The sequence below is a fragment of the Neoarius graeffei genome, chromosome 25 (assembly GCF_027579695.1).
Source record: "Neoarius graeffei isolate fNeoGra1 chromosome 25, fNeoGra1.pri, whole genome shotgun sequence".
In the NCBI taxonomy this organism is placed as follows: domain Eukaryota; kingdom Metazoa; phylum Chordata; class Actinopteri; order Siluriformes; family Ariidae; genus Neoarius; species Neoarius graeffei.
This window is the reverse complement of record NC_083593.1, coordinates 8,852,141-8,873,527: the sequence shown is the minus strand read 5'-3', so window position 1 is coordinate 8,873,527 and position 21,387 is coordinate 8,852,141. Positions and strand designations below refer to the sequence as shown.

Genomic DNA, 21,387 nt, shown 5'->3' with positions numbered 1-21,387 from the left:
TTGGTATTTAAAATTGTAATATGGTTTTAATATAGCCATAACAGTAAAACCACTGACAGATAGTGTGAATAACATTGGTTATCTCATTACAAAGGTACCTGTCAAGGGCTGGCTATATTATGCACCAAATGAACAGTCAGTTCTTGAAGTTGATGTGTTGGAAACAAGAAAAATGGGCACATATAAGGAGCGACTTAGACAAGGGCCAAATTGTGACTAGACGACTGGGTCAGAGCATCTCCAGAATGGCAAGTCTTGTAGAGTGCTCCTGGTATGCAGTGGTTAGTATCTACCAAAAGTGTCCCAAGCAAGGACGACCAATGAACCAGACAGAAATCAACCAGAACTCCTTGATTTGCGTGGGGAGTGAAGACTAGCCCATGTAGTGTGATCCTACAGAAGAGCTACTGTAGCACAGATAGCTGATAAAGTTAATGCTGGCTATGATAGAAAGGTGTCATCACAGCTAGCTGAAAATGGGCCTGCATAGCTGCAGACCGGTCAGAATGCCCATGCTGACCCCTGTCCACTGCCAAAAGCACCTACAGTGGGCACAGGAGCATCATATCTAGTCCATGGAGCAATGAAAAAAGGTGGCTTGGTCTGATCGATCACGTTTTCTGTTATATCACGTGGATGGCTGGGTGTGTGTGCCACTCTCCTGTGGAAGAGATGGCACCAGGATGCACTAAGAAGAAGGCAAGCCAGTGGAGGCAGTGTGATGCTCTGGGTAATGTTCTACTGGGAAACCTTGGGTCCTGGCATTCATATGGATGCTACTTTGACCTATACAACCTACCCATTGTTGCAGACCATGTACACCACTTCATGGCAACACTATTCCCTAATGGGAGTATAATGCTCCTTGCAACACTGGCATGAAGGACATGACAAAGTGTTCGTGGTGTTGACTTTGCCTCCAGATTCCCCAGATCTCAGTACGATCGAGCATCGGTGGGATGTGCTGGACCAACAAGTCCAATCCATGTAGGCCCCACCTCACAACTTACAGTAGTTAAAGGATCTGCGACTAATGTCTTGGTGCCAGATACCACCAAGAGGGACCAATACAGTATTCGGAAGGTGGTTTAATGTTGAGGCTGATCAATGTATGTGTATACTGTATATAAATATATTCTACTGCATTAAATGCCATGTATGGAAGTATACACTGTCTGGCCACTTTATGAGGTATACCCATACACCTGCTGTTTGTTTTATGTAGTTATCTAATCAGCCAATCCCTTGACAGCAGCACAAGCATAAAATCATGCAGATCCAAATCAAGAGCTTCAGTTAATGTTCACTTCAAACATCATAATGGGAAAAATTGTGATCTCTCAAATTGTGACTTTCACTGTGGCATGAGTATTGGTGCGAGAGGGACTGATTTAAGGATTTCAGAAACTGCTGATCTCCTGGTGTTTTCATACATAACAGTCTCTACAGTTTACACAGTAAACAAAAAACATCAAGTGAGCGACAGTTCTGGGGGTGGAAACGCCTTGTTGATAAGCGAGGTCAGAGGAAAACGGCCAGATTGGTTTGAGCTGCCGGGAAGGATATAGTAACTCATAGCAACCCTTTACAACCGTGGTGAGCAGAAAGGCATCTTGGCATGCAACAGCAGAAGAGCACATTGGGTTCCACTCCTGCCAGCTAAGAACAGGAATCTTAGAATCAAGAACAAGTTCCTATTAAAGTGGCCGGTGAGTGTATAATGTATTACATACAGGAACGTTGTATATTTAGAAATGCATGTAAAGGTTGGAAAAATTGGTACAGTACACAAATATCCTTGAGAAGTGGCACACTTCCAAAAAAAATACATCCATATATGAAGAGCATTTCTTCCAATATTTACATGATTTCAGCTTTATACTCAGAATGAGCATGAGAAGTGCACCTGAATCCAACTTATAAGCCTATTTGAGCTGCACAATTAATCACGTTTGGATCTCATCTCATCTCATTATCTCTAGCCGCTTTATCCTGTTCTACAGGGTCGCAGGCAAGCTGGAGCCTATCCCAGCTGACTACGGGCGAAAGGCGGGGTACACCCTGGACAAGTCGCCAGGTCATCACAGGGCTGACACATAGACACAGACAACCATTCACACTCACATTCACACCTACGCTCAATTTAGAGTCACCAGTTAACCTAACCTGCATGTCTTTGGACTGTGGGGGAAACCGGAGCACCCGGAGGAAACCCACGCGGACACGGGGCTCGAACCCGGACCTTCTTGCTGTGAGGCGACAGCGCTAACCACTACACCACCGTGCCGCCCACATTTGGATCATGATGCCATTTCTGCTTTCTTGATTAATTAAACATCATCAGTAGCAATACTAGGGAGCTTTGCAAAGATTTGCTAATAGCTTATCATTTGTAGAAGTTTTAGCTTTCAAGGACATTATTTTTCCAGTGAAGTGAAATTCCAACATTTTACATCCTGTAAATTTAAATTATCCAGTAGAACATTAACTGAAATATTTATGCATTCGAAGGAATATAAGCTTATAACATGCGGTGGGAAAAGCGTGGTTCCTGTTTATAACCTGATAGTACAGTACAGAAGGTACATAAAGGTACCAAACTGTAGTTTTCCATCTTGCTGGCATGGTACCATCATGAGTACATGTTTCTTTTCTACCTTAAGGATGTAACATTTACTTGGGGAAAGTCTACGTGAAATACCTTTTAATTTGCTTTTATCTTTAAAGGTTTCCAGGTAAAAGATACACACTAAAGGTACAAAAGGTGTCCCAGTTCATGGTAACATCCCAGTGATAAGAAGGCGTCCCGTTTATTTCTGAGGGTGTAATAGGGGATGTTAAGAAACTTGTGTATTCTGTTCATGCTTTCTTATGCGTTCATTGTACTGAACAAGAAAAAAAGCAAAGAAAAGAAATGGACTGGTTACTTTATAAAAAAAAAAAGTGGAGCACTGAAACTTGCACATATTCATATGGTTCTTGATGTCCCAAATAGCTAAATATGGTAGATTCACACTTTTAAAAACTAAAACAGCAAACAAAATGAGGAGGTATGAACAGATAGTGCATAGCCTAATAAAAATGTGATATAAAGGATGCAATACAGTAATGCAGCTCTGCTGTTGCAGTAGCTCACAACACAAGCTCTTAGATGCTCATCAAATATATTTAAAAAACCAAAGCCAGAATCTCCATAATTAACCAATTACTAGCTATATACTTCATCCCAAGAGAAATTTGGATGAACCGTGGACAGAATTATAGTTATAAGGTGATTACACACGTGCGCATGACTTGAGTAAAGAATAAAACACGACAGGAAGTGCTGTTATACAGTAGGAAAGTAATCAATGAGGCAGTGGTGTGATGTGGACCAACATGAAGCCACCGTGACATTCATTATTTTCCTGTAACGGCATGTTCTGGAGCGCTTTATTCTTCTTACACCTCAACAATTTCTTATATCTGGATACACTAATATATGGTGGGCTTTTGAAAATCAGACAACCAAAACACGGAGACACAAACAGCATGAGTGCAGGATGTTTCTTTTCCTAACGCATAAAAGCACATCGCAAAAATGCTTTTATTCCTTTTATGATACAACAATTTGCCTTTTTTTTGTTTGTTTTGTTACCCTACTGTGAAAGTGACATGGGACATTTAGAAACTTGTTTATTCTGTTGATGAGCCAAAAAAAAAAAAAAAAAAACCAAACAAACAAAACTCAAAGTAAATGGACTGGTTAATTTTAGCAGATTTATTGAATAATTTGAGTTGAAGATTGATTGATTGATTGATTGATTGATTGATTGATTGATTGATTGATTGATTGAGTAAAAGGAGGGTGGATCTGTAAACTTCACACATGGTTCTTAATGCATCCAAACATCTGGATGGGATCATGTCCTTGGGCTAAACAACAACAACAGCAACAACAACAACAACCAAAACATCAAGGCACGAACAGCATGACTGTTTAGCTACTTTCCTTTAACAGCAAGGACTAAAACACTGCATTCCTCATATAACACAGCAATTTTCCACCACTATTTTTGTTTACTCTGCCTTATTGGGACAGCATAATGGGGCCATTAGGAAACTTGTTTATTTTTGCTCATGCATTCATTTCAATGAGCAAAACACACTACTGTAAACAGACCAACTACCGTTGAGTAACAGTAATTTTAATACGGGGTTGAATAAAAGGACGTGGTTTATTTTTCAGGATCTGGAAACTGCACACCTGGTTCTTGATCCACACAAACATCTGGATACACAGTAGTACTATATAGATCCTGCTTTTAGAAATAAAACATCCAAAACAAGCAGGCAGCAAGAGACCAGGCCGATAGACAGCTGACGTTTCAAGGATGCAATATAAAGGATGCAGCAGGAACAGAAATCTGGCGTTGCAGCAGCTCAGGAGCTCAGTCACTCACCTCCTTTTTCACGCTGCGCAGTAACCGCTGACGGGTCTCTGCCTCTGCAAGGTAAACAAAACCTTTATTTACACACAACAACAAAAACAGGCTTTTTCCTCCCTGATGAAACGTCACATCACGCGCCATGTCTCACCTCCCATTTTTTTTTTTTTTGCTAATTCCAGGGGATATGGATGAGAAGTTCTTGGTGATGGCAGCCTCCTTCTTCCTCTTCCTACAACTGAGATCACGGATGTACGGAAATATGCGCAGGATCTTATCGGTCACCGTGAAACGGTAACGGTGGGTGCGTGAGTCAGTGCCGCGCGCACCCGGGGTGTGGCACCGACGCAATCCGGATTCGTTAAATACAAAATTTCCGCACCAACATCCTTATTCTTCCGCGCATACAACAGATCGGTAATATCACCAGGATTAGAAACACATCTACGACTGTGTCATGACAGCAGGTTTGCACAGCACTTGCATCCACACACACACACACACACACACACACTCGGGTTTTATTGGATGCACGAAAGCCAACCGTGTCGCAGGGAACGTTTTGGCCCCGCCTCTTTTTCCGTGAACCAAGCTGCCTTGTCGATTGATGGAGACGTGAAGCTCGTGCGTCACGTGTCATTTTACGAGCGCACGTTTGGGTTTTTTTTCTTGGATACCTGAGAACCAACACATGACTGAACTTCAGCACCATGGACAGCAACCACATAAAAAAGAACACAATGGCGTGTTTTGTTTTGTTTTGTTTTTAAATCCATAATATGTCCTGTATATTCAGTACAGTGATGGGTAGCTTGACGGACGAAGTGAGGCAAGAGTCACCATGGAACATGATGTTTGCGGATGATATTGTGATATGTGGTGAAAGTAGAAAGGAGATTCAGTTGGGTTTGGAGCAGGGGCGATTCTAGCATCTGATCTTTGGGGGTGCTTAGCCCCCAGAGCTGACAGAGGCACCTGGCTTGAACGACAGTGTTTCCACGTTTATTCCGCATTTAGACTAGACTTAACTAGACAAGAAGACTAGACTAGACAAGACTAGACTTATTCAATGTTTTAACAGAAGCTGACCCAATAAACTATGATATCTACACATTTACAACCACTGACACAAATATTTACGTTATATTTTTAACTAAACAAGACCTACTACTGCATTTGTAATGTTGGAGCTATTCATTTTGAACAGTGGTAATTGTTAATTAATGTGTTATTGTGTATTGTGTAATAATAGTGTGTATTATTATGATTTTACATTAGTTTACATTAGTTTATATTTTTTGTTGATAAGCATGATAAGCAAACGTAAACGCTATGTTACATTAAATAAAATTGACTAACACACGGTGGTCTAGCACCGTAGCACTTGTACAGCTGTGCACAAAAGTATCTCGATATGGATGATAAATGTCGTTTTTATCATTCTGTTCATAGACCAGGGAACATCAGTATTGCATTATGCATATTATTGTGTTGTGTTTAACAATTGTAACTCCAGTCCGTACCTTGACATCTCGCTATGCCAGTAATACTCAGGTGCTATTCGAGTTCCTCATCGGCGTGGAATCCAGTTAAAAAAAACACCATGTCGTAGCAAGCACTCGCGCGGACAGGCAACCCAATCAGAGGGGACGGAAGGAGGAGAGGTACGGTATTTTACTGCTCATAGAACTATCACGTAACAGGTGAATTCAAGAACACACACACATGCCCGCGCACACATTCATTGCTCAGTGCGCAAGGGCACTTATTTCTGAAAATTACGTCCAAAAGCAGTGTTTTTGAGGGTGCTGAGCTAGGGGGTGCTGAGCTCGTTTTTGGGGGTGCTTGAGCACCCCCAAAAATAGGCTAAACACGCCCCTGGTTTGGAGAGATGGAGGTATGCATTGGAACAAAGAGGAATGAAGGTGAGCAGTAGCAAAACAGAATACATGTGCATCAATGAGAATGAGGATGAGAGTGTAGCGAAGATGCAAGGAGTAGACGTAAAGAAAGTTGGTGAATTCAAGTACCTGGGGTCAACTGTGCAGGAAAATGGGGGCTGCGATAGTGAGGTGAGAAAGAGAGTGCAGGCAGGGTGGAGCAGTTGGAGAAGGATTTCAGGAGTCATTTGTGATAGGAAAGTCCCAGCAAAAGTGAAAGGTAAGATATATACGGTAAGACAGTAGTTAGACCAGCTGTGATGCATGGACTGGAGACCGTACCCTTAACGAAGAGACAGGAGGCAAAGTTGGAGGTGGCAGAGTTGAGGATGTTAAGGTTTGCGATGAGAGGTTGGACAGGATAAGGAACGAGCACATCAGAGGGACAGCACATGTGGAGAGCTTGGGAATTAAGCTAAGAGAGATGAGACTGAAATGGTATGGGCACATCCTGAGAAGAGATGCAGAGCATGTGGGAAGGAGAACATTGAGGATGGAGCTGCCAGGCAAACGAAAACGAGGAAGGCCAAAGAGGAGATACATGGATGTGGTGAGAGAGGACATGAAAGTGGCAGGTGTGGTAGAGAAGGATGCAGAAGACAGGGAGCAATGGAGACGAAAGATCCGTTGTGGCGACCCCTAACCAGGAGCAGCCAAAAGAAGAAGAAGAAGAAGATATTTAGTACAGAATTTGTGTTTTTCCTCAGTCCAAGTTGAATGTCAAAAAAACAAAGGCTGAACTCTAAATGTTGTTGTTGTTGTTGTTGTTGTTGTTACTAATGTCATATGATGCACAGGTAGTAGAATGATAGGCCAGTTTGATTAATAGCCTGATGACAATGGTCACTATATCAAATTAGGCAATCATGATGCCGTAAATTCTTGCTGTGTCTTGGTGGGGAGACTGGCAACATGACAAGTTTGACCCCGACCAATCATTGTTCAGGTATTTGCATGTTGTCAGGGAGGAGGGTCAAGAACTTGTCAATCATGGTTACAGAAGGTCGGAGTTGTCAAACTAGGCTATATTTTTTCATCAGGGTGTCATGGAGCATCCTAGATGCCACATCGCTGTTCTTTGATTATGTCACACTACGTATCAGGTCTGTCTGTTGTTCCTGACATTCATATTCGGGTCCGATGCTGGAAGTTTGTCAGCTATGACAAAATGTGAAAATCAGGCTGAATTTGTGTTGTCTGATCCCAGCATTACATTATATTACATTAAGCAGATACTCTTATCCAGAGCGACGTACAACATACCCAGAGCAAGATACTGGGGAGCAGTTGGGGGTTAGGTGCCTTGCTCAAGGGCACTTCAGCCATTCCTGCTGGTCAAGGGAATCAAACTGGCAACCTTTTGGTCCCAACGCTGCTTCTCTAACCATTAGGCCATGGCTTCCTCCATAACACAGAAGTGAACTATTCCTTCTTTGCACTGACCCCAACAAACAAACATTGGCCAAACATTTTATGATGTTCATTACAGTATTTGGATCCATTTCTTCAGCTTCCATTAAGTTATGGCATTGAATTTGTGATACTAGGGTGCTTCATAAGGTGTAATGTTATGACTTTTGTGTAGCTTGCCAGATGGTAAACGAATGTTAGATTAGGTGTGTGCTTTTTATCTCTAATGGGGATCCTACTCAGGCCGTAATACCATTATGTCATTTTCTATAGATGTGGATTCATATTTTGCGCCATCCTAATTTGCCACCTCAATAAAGTAATTGGGTCTAACCCTAAGTAATGGGTTGCCACTGTAAAAGGTCTTGCTATGAGCCTGGGTGACCAAAGTACAGTTGATTTCCACAGTCAAACACACCTACTGAGCATGATCATGAAGTGGTACTGTATGTGCACGGATGAGCAGGGAAATCCCCAAACTGGACGTTTGTCACCCACTTGTTTTACCGTCGAGATTTTAAATTTAGATTGTTTGTTCTGCACTATTCTACTATTCAGTGTGACCTTCTCCTTGGTGATTTTGTTTCTTGATAAATAATTATGAAAAATCCACTTTACACATTTTATAGTTAGCACAGTCCTGTTTACATCTTAAATTTTAAATAAGCTACTTGTGTGCTTTTCCGAAATGATGGTTTCTCATATAGGGCCACAAATACACTACATAGCCAAAAGTATGTGGACACCTGACCATCACATCCATATGTGTTTGTTGAACATCCCAGTCCAGATTTATTCCCCCTTTGCTGTTATAATAAGCTCCACTCTTCTGGGAAGGCTTTCCATTCGATTTTGGAGCATGGCTGAGCTTTTGTGGATTTGTGCTCATTTAGCCACAAAAGAGCATTAGGGAGGTCAGGCACTGCTGTTGGGCGAGGCAAGGAGGTGGAGGTGTGGGGTGAAGTCAGTGTTTCAGTTCATCCCAAAGGTGTTCAGTGGGGATGAGGTCAAGGCTCTTTCCAGACCACTCGAGTTCTTCCACTCCAACATTGGCAAAACTGAAGCATTGTCATGATGGGACATATTTGGACACAGATATACTGAGATATCTATATAAACAAGTCTTAATGATGGATTGTGAAACTGAAACATTGTCATGCAATTCTCAAATGTAATATTTGTTTTTAAAATCCTAAATGGACTTGCTCCACCAATGCTTTGAGTGGAATATGCAAATAGATTCACGAAGGCCATTACAACAGATGACACAGCAATACCATTCAGGAAAATTGGTTTTGGTCAGTCTACAATTTCATTTTACCCATCACATCATTGGTATTCATTTCCCACTGATTTAAGAGATTTGCAAACCATCTCATCTCATTATCTCTAGCCGCTTTATCCTGTTCTACAGGGTCGCAGGCAAGCTGGAGCCTATCCCAGCTGACTACGGGCGAAAGGCGGGGTACACCCTGGACAAGTCGCCAGGTCATCACAGGGCTGACACATAGACACAGACAACCATTCACACTCACATTCACACCTACGGTCAATTTAGAGTCACCAGTTAACCTAACCTGCATGTCTTTGGACTGTGGGGGAAACCGGAGCACCCGGAGGAAACCCACGCGGACACGGGGAGAACATGCAAACTCCACACAGAAAGGCCCTCGCCGGCCACGGGGCTCAAACCCGGACCTTCTTGCTGTGAGGCAACAGCGCTAACCACTACACCACCGTGCCCCCATTTGCAAACCATTCAAAAGTAAAATAATAAAATGAAAATATTATTGCTGGTAAATTCTCAAGTACTACACAGCAAATTCCTCAGTGTTGAATTAAGACTTTCAGAGTTAATTTGTGTCCAATTGGACCTATATAAACAGTAGGGTGTTAAATCAACACTCTGGGTGCTAATTCAACACTGGGGATTTTGCTGTACAAATTATATTTGGTACCTCTCCCAGGGACTCCAAGAAGGCCGGATACTCTATACTGCTATTTGGGCCATAGGCACAAACAACAGCAAGAGCCCTCTCCCCAATCCGAAGGCGCATGGAGACTGGGGACTCCATTGTGTTACTGGGGGACTTCAATGCTCACGTGGGAGATGACAGTGACACCTGGAGGGGCGTGGTTGGGAGGAACGGCCTCCCCGATCTGAACCCGAGTGGTGTTTTGTTATTGGACTTCTGTGCTAGTCATGGTTTGTCCATAACGAACACCATGTTCGAGCATAGGGGTGTCCATAAGTGCACGTGGCACCAGGACACCTTAGGTCGGAGGTCAATGATAGACCTTGTAGTCGTTTCATCTGATCTCCGGCCCTATGTCTTGGACACTCGGGTGAAGAGAGGGGCTGAGCTGTCAACTGATCACCACCTGGTGGTGAGTTGGATCCGCTGGCGGAGGAGGAAGCTGGACAGACCTGGCAGGCCCAAACGTATGGTGAGGGTCTGCTGGGAACGTCTGGCCGAGCACTCTGTCAGGGAGGTCTTTAACTCCCACCTCCGGGAGAGCTTTTCCCAGCTTCCGAGGGAGGCGGGGGACATTGAGTCTGAGTGGACCATGTTCTCTACCTCCATTGTGGACGCAGCTGTTCAGAGCTGTGGCCGCAAGGTCTCCGGTGCCTGTCGTGGCGGCAATCCCCGAACCCGGTGGTGGACACCAGAAGTAAGGGATGCCGTCAAGCTGAAGAAGGAGTCCTATCGGGCCATGTTAACCTCCAGGACTCCCGAGGCAGCTGACGGGTATCGGCAGGCCAGGCGTGCTGCAGCTCGGGCAGTTGCGGAGGCAAAAACTCGGAACTGGGAGGAGTTCGGGGAGGCCATGGAGAAGGACTATCGGTCGGCCTCGAAGAAATTCTGGCAAACCGTCCGGCGCCTCAGGAGGGGGAAGCAGTACTCTGCCAACACTGTTTACAGTGCGGGTGGGGAGCTGTTGACCTCGACTGGGGACATTGTCGGGCGGTGGAAGGAATACTTTGAGGATCTCCTCAATCCCACCGTCATGTCTTCCACTGAGGAGACTGAGGCTGATGACTCAGAGGTGGACTCGTCCATTACCCAAGCCGAAGTCACTGAGGTGGTTTGCAAGCTCCTCGGTGGCAAGGCACCGGGGGTGGATGAGATCCGCCCTGAGTATCTCAAGTCTCTGGATGTTGTGGGGCTGTCTTGGTTGACACGCCTCTGCAACATCGCGTGGCGGTCAGGGACAGTGCCTCTGGAGTGGCAGACTGGGGTGGTGGTCCCTCTTTTTAAGAAAGGGGACCGGAGAGTGTGCCCCAATTATAGGGGAATCACACTTCTCAGCCTCCCAGGGAAGGTTTACTCCAGGGTACTGGAGAGGAGAATTCGACCAATAGTCGAACCTCGGATCCAGGAGGAACAATGCGGTTTTCGTCCTGGTCGCGGAACACTGGACCAGCTCTATACCCTTCATAGGGTGCTCGAGGGTTCATGGGAGTTTGCCCAACCAGTCCACATGTGCTTTGTGGATCTGGAGAAGGCATTCGACCGTGTCCCCCGTAGTATTCTGTGGGGGGTGCTTCGGGAGTATGGGGTTCGGGGCTCTTTGCTAAGGGCTGTCCGGTCCCTGTACGAACGGAGCAGGAGTCTGGTTCGCATTGCCGGCAGTAAGTCAGACCTGTTCCCAGTGCATGTTGGACTCCGGCAGGGCTGCCCTTTGTCACCGGTTCTGTTCATAATTTTTATGGACAGAATTTCTAGGCGCAGCCAGGGGCCAGAAGGAATCCTGTTTGGGAACCACAGGATTTCATCTCTGCTTTTTGCGGATGATGTTGTCCTGTTGGCTTCTTCAAACCAGGACCTTCAGCATGCACTGGGGCGGTTTGCAGTCGAGTGTGAAGCGGCTGGGATGAGAATCAGCACCTCCAAGTCCGAGGCCATGGTTCTCGACCGGAAAAGGGTGGCTTGCCCTCTCCAGGTTGGTGGAGAAGTTCTGCCTCAAGTGGAGGAGTTTAAGTATCTCGGGATCTTGTTCACGAGTGAGGGAAGGATGGAGCGTGAGATCGACAGGCGGATCGGTGCAGCCTCCGCAGTGATGCGGTCGCTTTACCGGTCCGTTGTGGTGAAGAAGGAGCTGAGCCAAAAGGCGAAGCTCTCAATTTACCGGTCGATCTACGTTCCGACTCTCACCTATGGTCATGAGCTTTGGGTAATGACCGAAAGGACAAGATCGCGGATACAAGCGGCCGAAATGAGTTTCCTTCGCAGGGTGGCTGGGCGCTCCCTTAGAGATAGGGTGAGAAGCACAGTCACTCGGGAGGAGCTCGGAGTAGAGCCGCTGCTGCTCCACATCGAGAGGAATCAGCTGAGGTGGCTCGGGCATCTTTTTCGGATGCCTCCTGGACGCCTCCCTGGGGAGGTGTTCCAGGCATGTCCCCCCGGGAGGAGGCCCCGGGGAAGACCCAGGACACGCTGGAGGGACTATGTCTCTCGGCTGGCCTGGGAACGCCTCGGTGTTCTTCCCGAGGAGCTGGCCGAGGTGTCTGGGGAAAGGGAAGTTTGGGCTTCCCTGCTTAGACTGCTGCCTCCGCGACCCGGTCCCGGATAAAGCGGAAGAAGACGAGACGAGACGAGATTATATTTGGTTGTATGGTATGTTTATAATGTTTACTCTGGGTTGTGTCTTTTTAGTCAAGTCAAGTTTATTTTCATAGCATTTTTAACAATAGACATTGTTGCAAAGCAGCTTTACAGAATTTAAATTACTTTAAACACGACCTAATTTTATCCCGAATCTATCCCCAATGAGCAAGCCTGTGGCGACGGTGGCAAGGAAAAACTCCCTCAGATGACATGAGGAAGAAACCTCGAGAGGAACCAAACTCAAAAGGGAACCGATCCTCATTTGGGTGATAACAGACAACATGATTATAACATTTTTAACAGTTTTAACATGAAGTCAGTTTCATTGATGTTAGAACTCTTCATTGATGGAAACTTGAGTGAAAAACTGTTCATGACAACTGCAGTCCTAACATTAGCAAGTCAACTGTAGTCCTCAGCCATAAAAGCATTACTGTAAGTGTCCAGAGCATCTTCCAAGTGTGACTTTCAACTGTCCATATGGGGGCCGTCCTCCACAGGAGCGATTTTAGTGTGTTTGATGTTCTATGTGCCGTGTAAATGAGTTGAAAATTATCCATTTAGTTAAATCCAATGACTGTAAAAAAAAATGGCAGGACTCCATGTCTTTCTGTTAATTTGGTAGTCCCACCCCTTCTCCCAATATCAGGATCCAGCACATCAATCATTTCATTCCCAAGTGTTTGGCGGCGCCAAACATTATACTGCAGCCAGCCAGCAGGGGCGCTAGACCTTTAGTTACTTCTCTTTCTAAAGACCTTACACTGCCCATATTTTTTTTACAGACATTGGTAAAATCTGAAACAATGCCATCATAAATACTGAAGCTGATTAATGTGCAAACTATTATCACTGTCAAATAAATAAAGATAAAGAAAGAAAAAATTACCTAAAATATATTAGCTAAATCTATAACCTGGCGACTTGTCCAGGGTGTACCCCGTCTCTCGCCCGTAGTCAGCTGGGATAGGCTCCAGCTTGCCTGCGACCCTGTAGAAGGATAAAGCGGCTAGAGATAATGAGATGAGATGAGATATTAGCTAAATCTGTGACCTGGCGACTTGTCCAGGGTGTACCCCACCTCTCGCCCATAGTCAGCTGGGATAGGCTCCAGCTTGCCTGCAACCCTGTAGAACAGGATAAAGCGGCTAGAGATAATGAGATGAGATGAGATATTAGCTAAATCTATGACCTGGCGACTTGTCTAGGGTGTACCCCACCTCTCGCCCACAGTCAGCTGGGATAGGTTCCAGCTTGCTTGCGATCCTGTAGAACAGGATAAGCGGCTAAAGATAATGGATGGATGGATATTAGCTAAATCTGTTAATCTTACAGTACAATATGCCCCCAAATCTATTCAGTCTGTGAATAAAATAATAATGATGATACTTTGAACCGGGTGGCACGGTGGTGCAGTGGTTAGTGCTGTCGCCGCACAGCAAGAAGGTCCGGGTTTGAGCCCCATGGCCAGCAAGGGCCTTTCTGTGCGGAGTTTGCATTTTGTCCACGTGGGTTTTCCTCCGGGTGCTCCGGTTTCCCCCCCAGTCCAAAGACATGCAGGTTAGGTTAACTGGTGACTCTAAATTGAGCGTAGGTGTGAATGTGAGTGTGAATGGTTGTCTGTGTCTATGTGTCAGCCCTGTGATGACCTGGCGACTTGTCCAGGGTGTACCCCGCCTTTCGCCCGTAGTCAGCTGGGATAGGCTCCAGCTTGCCTGCGACCCTGTAGAGCAGGATAAAGCGGCTAGAGATAATGAGATGAGATACTTTGAACCTAAACATGTAGGGACCCTATTCTGCAAAACACTGGTTACAAAATTATTGGCACCCTTACAATTAATATTTCGTGAAACCTCCTTAGAGAAAATAACATCCTGAATCATCATCTTGTAATGTCTACCAGGTTTGGATACAAGGGGGTCTTGGACACTTCTCCATGCTGGACATTTCAATCTCCCTTTATGTTATTGATTTTGCACATACGGGATTAACTGTTCTTTTCAGTTCAAACCACATGCTTTCAATAGGGTTCAAATCAAGAGACAGATGATCAATGAAATGTGTTGACTGGAAGTTTATTTAGATAACCTAACCTAACCTCCTGGTAGAGGTGACCAGGATAGTAGATAACTAGCAGAATTCACCATGCCATCAATTTTCACAAGAACTGTTAAACAATATGAATGATCTATTATTATCCATCACCATATTTGACTAGGTACTGGGTTTGGAGGCTTTTTCTGGCATCCAATCTCTTTATCAGTTTCTGCTTTTAGTACGACGTTCTAAGAAAGGTATTCTTTGATGTAATATCTTGTATAAAGCATGCTGTTATGGAAGTGTTGTTGAATAGTTGATTATGAAACAACCCCAAGAAACCATGAACTTTCCTTGCCTCCTCCTCACTATACATATTTTACTAAGGGTGCCAATAACTCTGAATGGCAGCATATTTAACTGGTAATAGAAGTTTATGACTACCGATTACGCAAACTTGACTCAGTTATTTGCCTCAAACAACATTTTGTGGTTCTGGGGCAATGATTTAATCTATTAAGCTATTTCAAAGCATTAGTTTTCTTTCTTTGGAGTCTTTTCAAATCCATGCTGATGTATCAATCACCATAAGTGTATTGAAATAATCCTCAATGTTTCTTGATGTAATTAGATGAAATGAAAAATTTTGATCTCCTCCGTTCCATTGCAAGTCTCCAATCAATTAAAAACACACACACACACAAAACAACTCTTGTCTAAAATCTTTGGGTTGTTGGTTAGATAACCTTTTAATTCTTTGTACAAATGACCTGGAAAATATATAGAACATGATAAAATAAAGCAGTGGAGCAAACCTTAGCAAAAGTTTATAAATTCATGCAGAAAACCTTTGGAAAACTGAATTACAGTCCAGAAGGATGGTTTGTGTTTGGATTTTATAGATACTAATGGGTCACCTAAGATCCTGCGGGTGGAGCTTCGTGAACATGGGCAGGAATGGGGGCATGAGCTCAAAGAGTAAAATAAAATAATCTGACAGAGTCCCATATAGAGGCAATTACACTATGCTCAATCCTCCAGATCTTTAAATGACATGACATGTTTTAATTTGGCATATAGTTCTGAGTTGGAAAAAAATCTTTCTATCACCAGAGGCCAAAAAATGCAATTTGTGCCTGTTGGAGGGTGACCGTGTTCAGCAGTGAATTTATTTGTGATGTCACACTCCACAGTAATGGTTAATGGCTCCAGTGTAAATTTCAAAAATTTGCACATTTGCATTATTATTTCATTTCTTTTTTTGAACCTAGCCTACTAGTTTTTAATAATATAATAAAAAGCTTGGCGGCATGGTGGTGTAGTGGTTAGCGCTGTCGCCTCACAGCAAGAAGGTCCGGGTTTGAGCCCCGTGGCCGGCAAGGGCCTTTCTGTGTGGAGTTTGCATGTCTTGCGTGGGTTTCCTCTGGGTGCTCCGGTTTCCGCCACAGTCCAAAGACATGCAGGTTAGGTTAACTGGTGACTCTAAATTGACCGTAGGTGTGAATGGTTGTCTGTGTCTATGTATCAGCCCTGTGATGACCTGGCGACTTGTCCAGGGTGTACCCCACCTTTCGCCCGTAGTCAGCTGGGATAGGCTCCAGCTTGCCTGCGACCCTGTAGAACAGGATAAAGCGGCTACAGATAATGAGATGAGATAAAAAGCTTTAGTTGTGCTTGGTTTTATCTCTGTACCAATGTTATTGTCGAGAGGTGATTTGTTTGCCCAGTAGGGGGCTCAGACCTCTCCCATTTCCCATTACCCTGTTCACTAGCAGCTAAACACATAGTCATGATGCTCTACACACAGAAACCCAAGTGTCCTGACTAATCTTATAACAGACTTGCAGCGATAAAATAATACTGTAGCAGTTCTATATGAGTGGGTGGAGCACAGAGGACGGCAGGACAGAGATCAGGTTTATAAATAGGCTTTATTGCCACACTTTTCAGTCTAACAATATCTTGCACCAATAGACACACACGCAACCGGCATCTAGCTTGGGGATGAGCCCCTCTGCTCTCTGCTCTCCCTCTTTAAGTAGGGCGCAGTCACTGGGAAGACACACACAAACACAGGTTAATTGACGTCAGGTGTAGTGATTCTGCCACTTACCTTCCCTGACTCCACCCTCCTGTCACAGACCGGCACTTGACCATGCCCCCGCTGCCACATACCCCCACCGCCCGACTCAGGCCGTCTGGCCTGCAGCTGACTCCCCCCCCCCCGACGGATGATCTGCGCGTTGGCATCCTTCATGCGGTGGAGCCACTGGAGGGGCGCGTGGTCCAAACAGAGGGTGAAAGGGCGCCCCAGCAGGTAGTACCGGAGGGTGAGGACCGCCCACTTGATGGCCAGACACTCTTTCTCTATGGTGCTGTAGCGCCCCTCACGCACCGACAGCTTCCTGCTGATGTACAGGACGGGGCGGTCCTCCACCTCCTGGGACAAAACCGCCCCCAGCCCCCTGTCCGACGCGTCAGTCTGCAAAATAAAGGGGAGAGAAAAGTCAGGGGAGTGTAAAAGTGGCCCCCCACACAGTGCAGCCTTTACCTCAGAAAAAGCCCGCTGGCATTGCTCCGTCCACTGGACTGGATCTAGGGCCCCCTTTTTCGTGAGATCAGTCAGCGGGCTGGTGACGTCCGAATAATTAGGTATAAACCTACGATAATAGCCAGCCAGCCCCAGGAACTGTCTCACCCCCTTTTTGGTCTTGTGCCTCGGGCAGGCCGCAATTGCTGCAGTCTTGTTAATTTGGGGACGCGCCTGCCCGTTGCCCAAGTGGAAGCCCAGATAACGTACTTCCACCCGCCCAATTGCACACTTCTTTGGGTTGGCCGTGAGACCCGCTCGCCTCAGCGACTTAAGGACGGCCCTTAGATGTTCGAGGTGCCTCGGCCAGTCATTACTATATACGATGATGTCGTCGAGATAGGCGGCCGCATAGGTGGCATGGGGGCGGAGGACCCTGTCCATTAGCCGCTGAAACGTAACGGGCGCCCCAAACAGCCCAAACGGAAGTGTGACGAATTGGTGTAAACCAAACGGTGTGGAAAAGGCCGTTTTTTCTCGGGATAGTGGAGTCAAGGGGATCTGCCAATATCCCTTCGTCAAATCCAGTGTCGAATAAAAGCAAGCCATGCCGAGTCGATCGAGCAACTCATCAATACGAGGCATTGGGTACGCGTCGAATTTAGACACCACGTTGACTTTTCTATAGTCCACACAGAACCGGACCGACCCGTCGGCCTTGGGTACCAAGACCACCGGGCTGCTCCAGTCACTGTGGGACTCCTCGACGATGCCCATTTCGAGCATGGTCTCAAGTTCTTCCCGAACCACCTTTTTTTTTGTGTTCGGGTAGCCTGTAAGGGCGGCTACGCACTACCACCCCCGGGGGCGTCTCTACCCAGCAAACACAAAAACGTTTATATAATGTTGTATAAACGTTTGGCTAACGTTTCAGAAACGTTACAAAATAACGTTTATAAAACGAAAATTTGTGGACAATTTTTTCGTTTTATAAACGTTTGAAAAAACGTTATATAAACGTTTGAAAAACATTCTGGAAACCATCATACAACATTCTGGAAACGTTTCAGAAACGTTTTTTAAAACATTGTATAAACGTTTCTTAAAACCATTTAAAAACAATAGTAAAATGTTTCTTTAATGTTTTAGAAACGTTATTAGAAACATGTTAATACCTCATCTCATTTCCTCTAGCCGCTTTATCCTTCTACAGGGTCGCAGGCAAGCTGGAGCCTATCCCAGCTGACTACGGGCGAAAGGCGGGGTACACCCTGGACAAGTCACCAGGTCATCACAGGGCTGACACATAGACACAGACAACCATTCACACCTACAGTCAATTTAGAGTCACCAGTTAACCTAACCTGCATGTCTTTGGACTGTGGGGGAAACTGGAGCACCCGGAGGAAACCCACGCAGACACGGAGAGAACATGCAAACTCCACACAGAAAGGCCCTCGCCGGCCCCGGGGCTTGAACCCAGGACCTTCTTGCTGTGAGGCGACAGCGCTAACCACTACACCACCGTGCCGCCCATGTTAATACCTGTTAAACTTATAATATAACAACACATTTTTGTTATTGCACTTAAGTTTATTTCATTCCTCTTTGCAAGTTCAACAAAACCGATTTGAGAGCAGAGTTTTTTTACATAGACAATATTCACATTTACATATAAAGCCCTCATGAACAGCAAAAATGATAAAGATACTAGTATTAAAAATTTATCTAAATTTATTAAAGAAGCCTTGCTACTAAGAACCAGAACATTAAAGTTAACGTAATCATAGCAAATGCGCAAAATCAGTTAAAAGTTGAAATAAAAAAGCAAATTAAATCAAATAAGTTGTTTGGCCAAAGCTGCGGATCTTCGATGAAGGAGATTTTCTAAGATAACTTCTAAGTGGACCCGGCCTTCTCGATCTTGTCCCAACAGCAACACGCTCAAAATGGCGCTACTTCCAGTCCCTGCGCCTGCGCAAAGACATAGGTCGCGCAGGCGCAGGGAACCAGCGAACAAAATGCCAGGGCCAAAAGGGCGTGTATTTTAGCAAATATAAAACGACGAATGGTCGTCTATCCAAATTATTCAAACCATACTTGATAATTACGAGACTAGAGCCACACATTTAATGATTTATCTATCTATCTAGATCTACATCTAAAAAATATTTAGCTAGATCGAAGGTTTTTTTTTCAACGTTTATTAAACGTTTATACAACCACTTATTTTCCATAAAATTATTCCCATGTTTTTTGATACTTTTTAAAAACGTCATCATGTAGTGTTTATAATCACACAATTAATTGTAGAAATTTTAATATTATCTGTTTTAGCCAGAAGTCTCCGAATATGTATAACGTTTTATAAACATTTCATAAACGTTGTGAATGAAACGTTTTAAAGAGAACGTTTATAAAACGTCAATAAAACGTTACTCATTTACTGATTATTTTGATAATTGTAATACAATCATTATGACATCTTAATATCTAAAAATACCAAGAGATGATAAAAAATGTGCCACGGGTCAGCAAATATGACTATTAAATTTTCACCAACGTTTCATAAACGTTTCATAAACGTTTAATAAAACCTAACCTTAATGCAACCCAAATGAAACATTTTATAAACGTTTTGTGTTTGCTGGGTATGTGGTGCTCTATGAGGTTAGTGCGACCAGGCAGGGGCGAGAACACATCCGAAAACTCGGTCTGCAACTGGGCGACCTCCGTGAGTTGGGTCGGGGAGAGGTTGTCTCCACAGGGGACCGGAGAGGTACGTGATGCCAATGCCCCTTTTTGAACCTCCGGCCCCAGCTCCGCCTTCTCCGGAACCACCGACACCAACGCCACGGGGACCTCCTCATTCCAGAGTTTAAGCAGATTGAGGTGGTAAATCTGTAGCGCCCCACCCCTATCCGTTCGCCTCACCTCGTAGTCGACGTCCCCGACTCGCCGTGTGACCTCAAAGGGTCCTTGCCACTTGGCAATCAATTTGGAGCTCGATGTGGGCAACAGTACGAGTACCTTATCTCCCGATGTGAACTCCCTAAGGCGCGTACCCTTGTTGTACAGGCGGGCTTGCCGTTCTTGGGCCTGCCGCAAATTCTCCTGGGTTAGGTGGGTGAGCATGTGGAGTTTTGCGCGCAGGTCCATAACGTATTGAATTTCGTTCTTACTTTGTGAAGGTCCCTCCTCCCAATTTTCCCGCAGCACGTCTAGAATGCCGCGCAGCTTACGCCCATATAATAATTCGAATGGGGAGAACCCCGTGGAAGCTTGGGGGACCTCTCGCACTGAAAACAACAAGGGCTTGAGCCACTTATCCCAATTACGTGCATCCTCACTTACGAATTTTTTAATGATATTCTTGAGGGTGCGATTGAACCGTTCCACTAAACCATCCGTTTGTGGGTGATACACGCTGGTGCGGATTGGCTTAATCCCCAATAACCCATACAGTTCGCGCAGTGTCCGTGACATAAATGTGGTGCCTTGATCAGTCAGAATCTCTTTCGGGATTCCAACTCGGGAGATAACGCGGAAGAGTGCCTCCGCAATACTGCGTGCTGAGATATTGCGCAGAGGCACTGCTTCTGGGTATCGCGTTGCACAGTCCACCAGAACTAATATAAAGCGGTACCCTCGTGCTGACCGATCTAATGGCCCGACGAGATCCATCCTGATTCTTTCAAGCGGGGTCTCGATTAATGGAAGAGGGCGCAAAGGCACTTTTGGAATGGCCGCTGGATTTACTAACTGGCATTCGCGGCATGCCGTACACCACCTACGAACATCGCCGCGAATCCCCGGCCAATAGAATCGGGCCATTATTCGGGCTAGTGTTTTATCCTGCCCTAAGTGTCCAGCCATGGGATTAAAGTGAGCCGCCTGGAATACCAATTCCCGGTGGCTCTTCAGAATTAAAAGTTGCATGACTCGCTCTTTAGTTTGAGTGTCCTGCGTCACTCAGTATAACCTATCCTTCATAATCGCGAAGTAGGGGAAGGACGGGGTGGCGTTCGGCTGGAGCGTTTGACCATCGATTACTCTCACTTGGTCAAACTCATGTCGCAGAGTCTCGTCTCGCGACTGCTCTAATGGGAAATCTGCGAGGGATTCCCCAAGAGAGAGAGGAGGGGCCGGCGGCTCCTCACTCTGATGCGGAGATGACGTAGACGGCTCTGTGACAGCTGCTCCTGCCAAAGCAACACCGGGACCTCCCCCCGTTAAGTGGCAGGACCCACTCTTGACTAAGTGTGTCATTAAGTCCCGAAATCCCGGCCAATCAGTCCCCAAAATTAAAGATTGGGTAAGGCGAGGATTAACCGCCGCCTTCACTATAACTTTTTCCCCTCGGAAAAAAATGTGGACCGACACCAAAGGGTAGCTGTGAACGTCCCCGTGCACACCCAACACCTTCACCCCCT

The 21,387-nt window shown here is 45.3% G+C and overlaps 1 protein-coding gene across 2 annotated transcripts in view; it reads right to left on the bottom strand.

Annotated features, from left to right (window-relative positions):
- sgsm1b (small G protein signaling modulator 1b) overlaps nucleotides 1–21,387 on the bottom strand; it is a 44,336-nt gene that overhangs the window by 15,374 nt on the left and 7,575 nt on the right. Inside the window, exons 1-2 of one of the 2 annotated variants that reach the window (XM_060908525.1) lie at nucleotides 4,579–4,901; nucleotides 4,443–4,486 (exon numbers count right to left, since the gene is read on the bottom strand). In XM_060908525.1, coding sequence (XP_060764508.1) covers nucleotides 4,443–4,486; nucleotides 4,579–4,585 — 51 coding nt within the window. In that variant the 5' untranslated portion in view covers nucleotides 4,586–4,901. Of the gene's footprint in view, nucleotides 1–4,442; nucleotides 4,487–4,578; nucleotides 4,902–21,387 lie in introns of those variants that run through there. The other variant, XM_060908524.1, reaches the window with a different exon arrangement.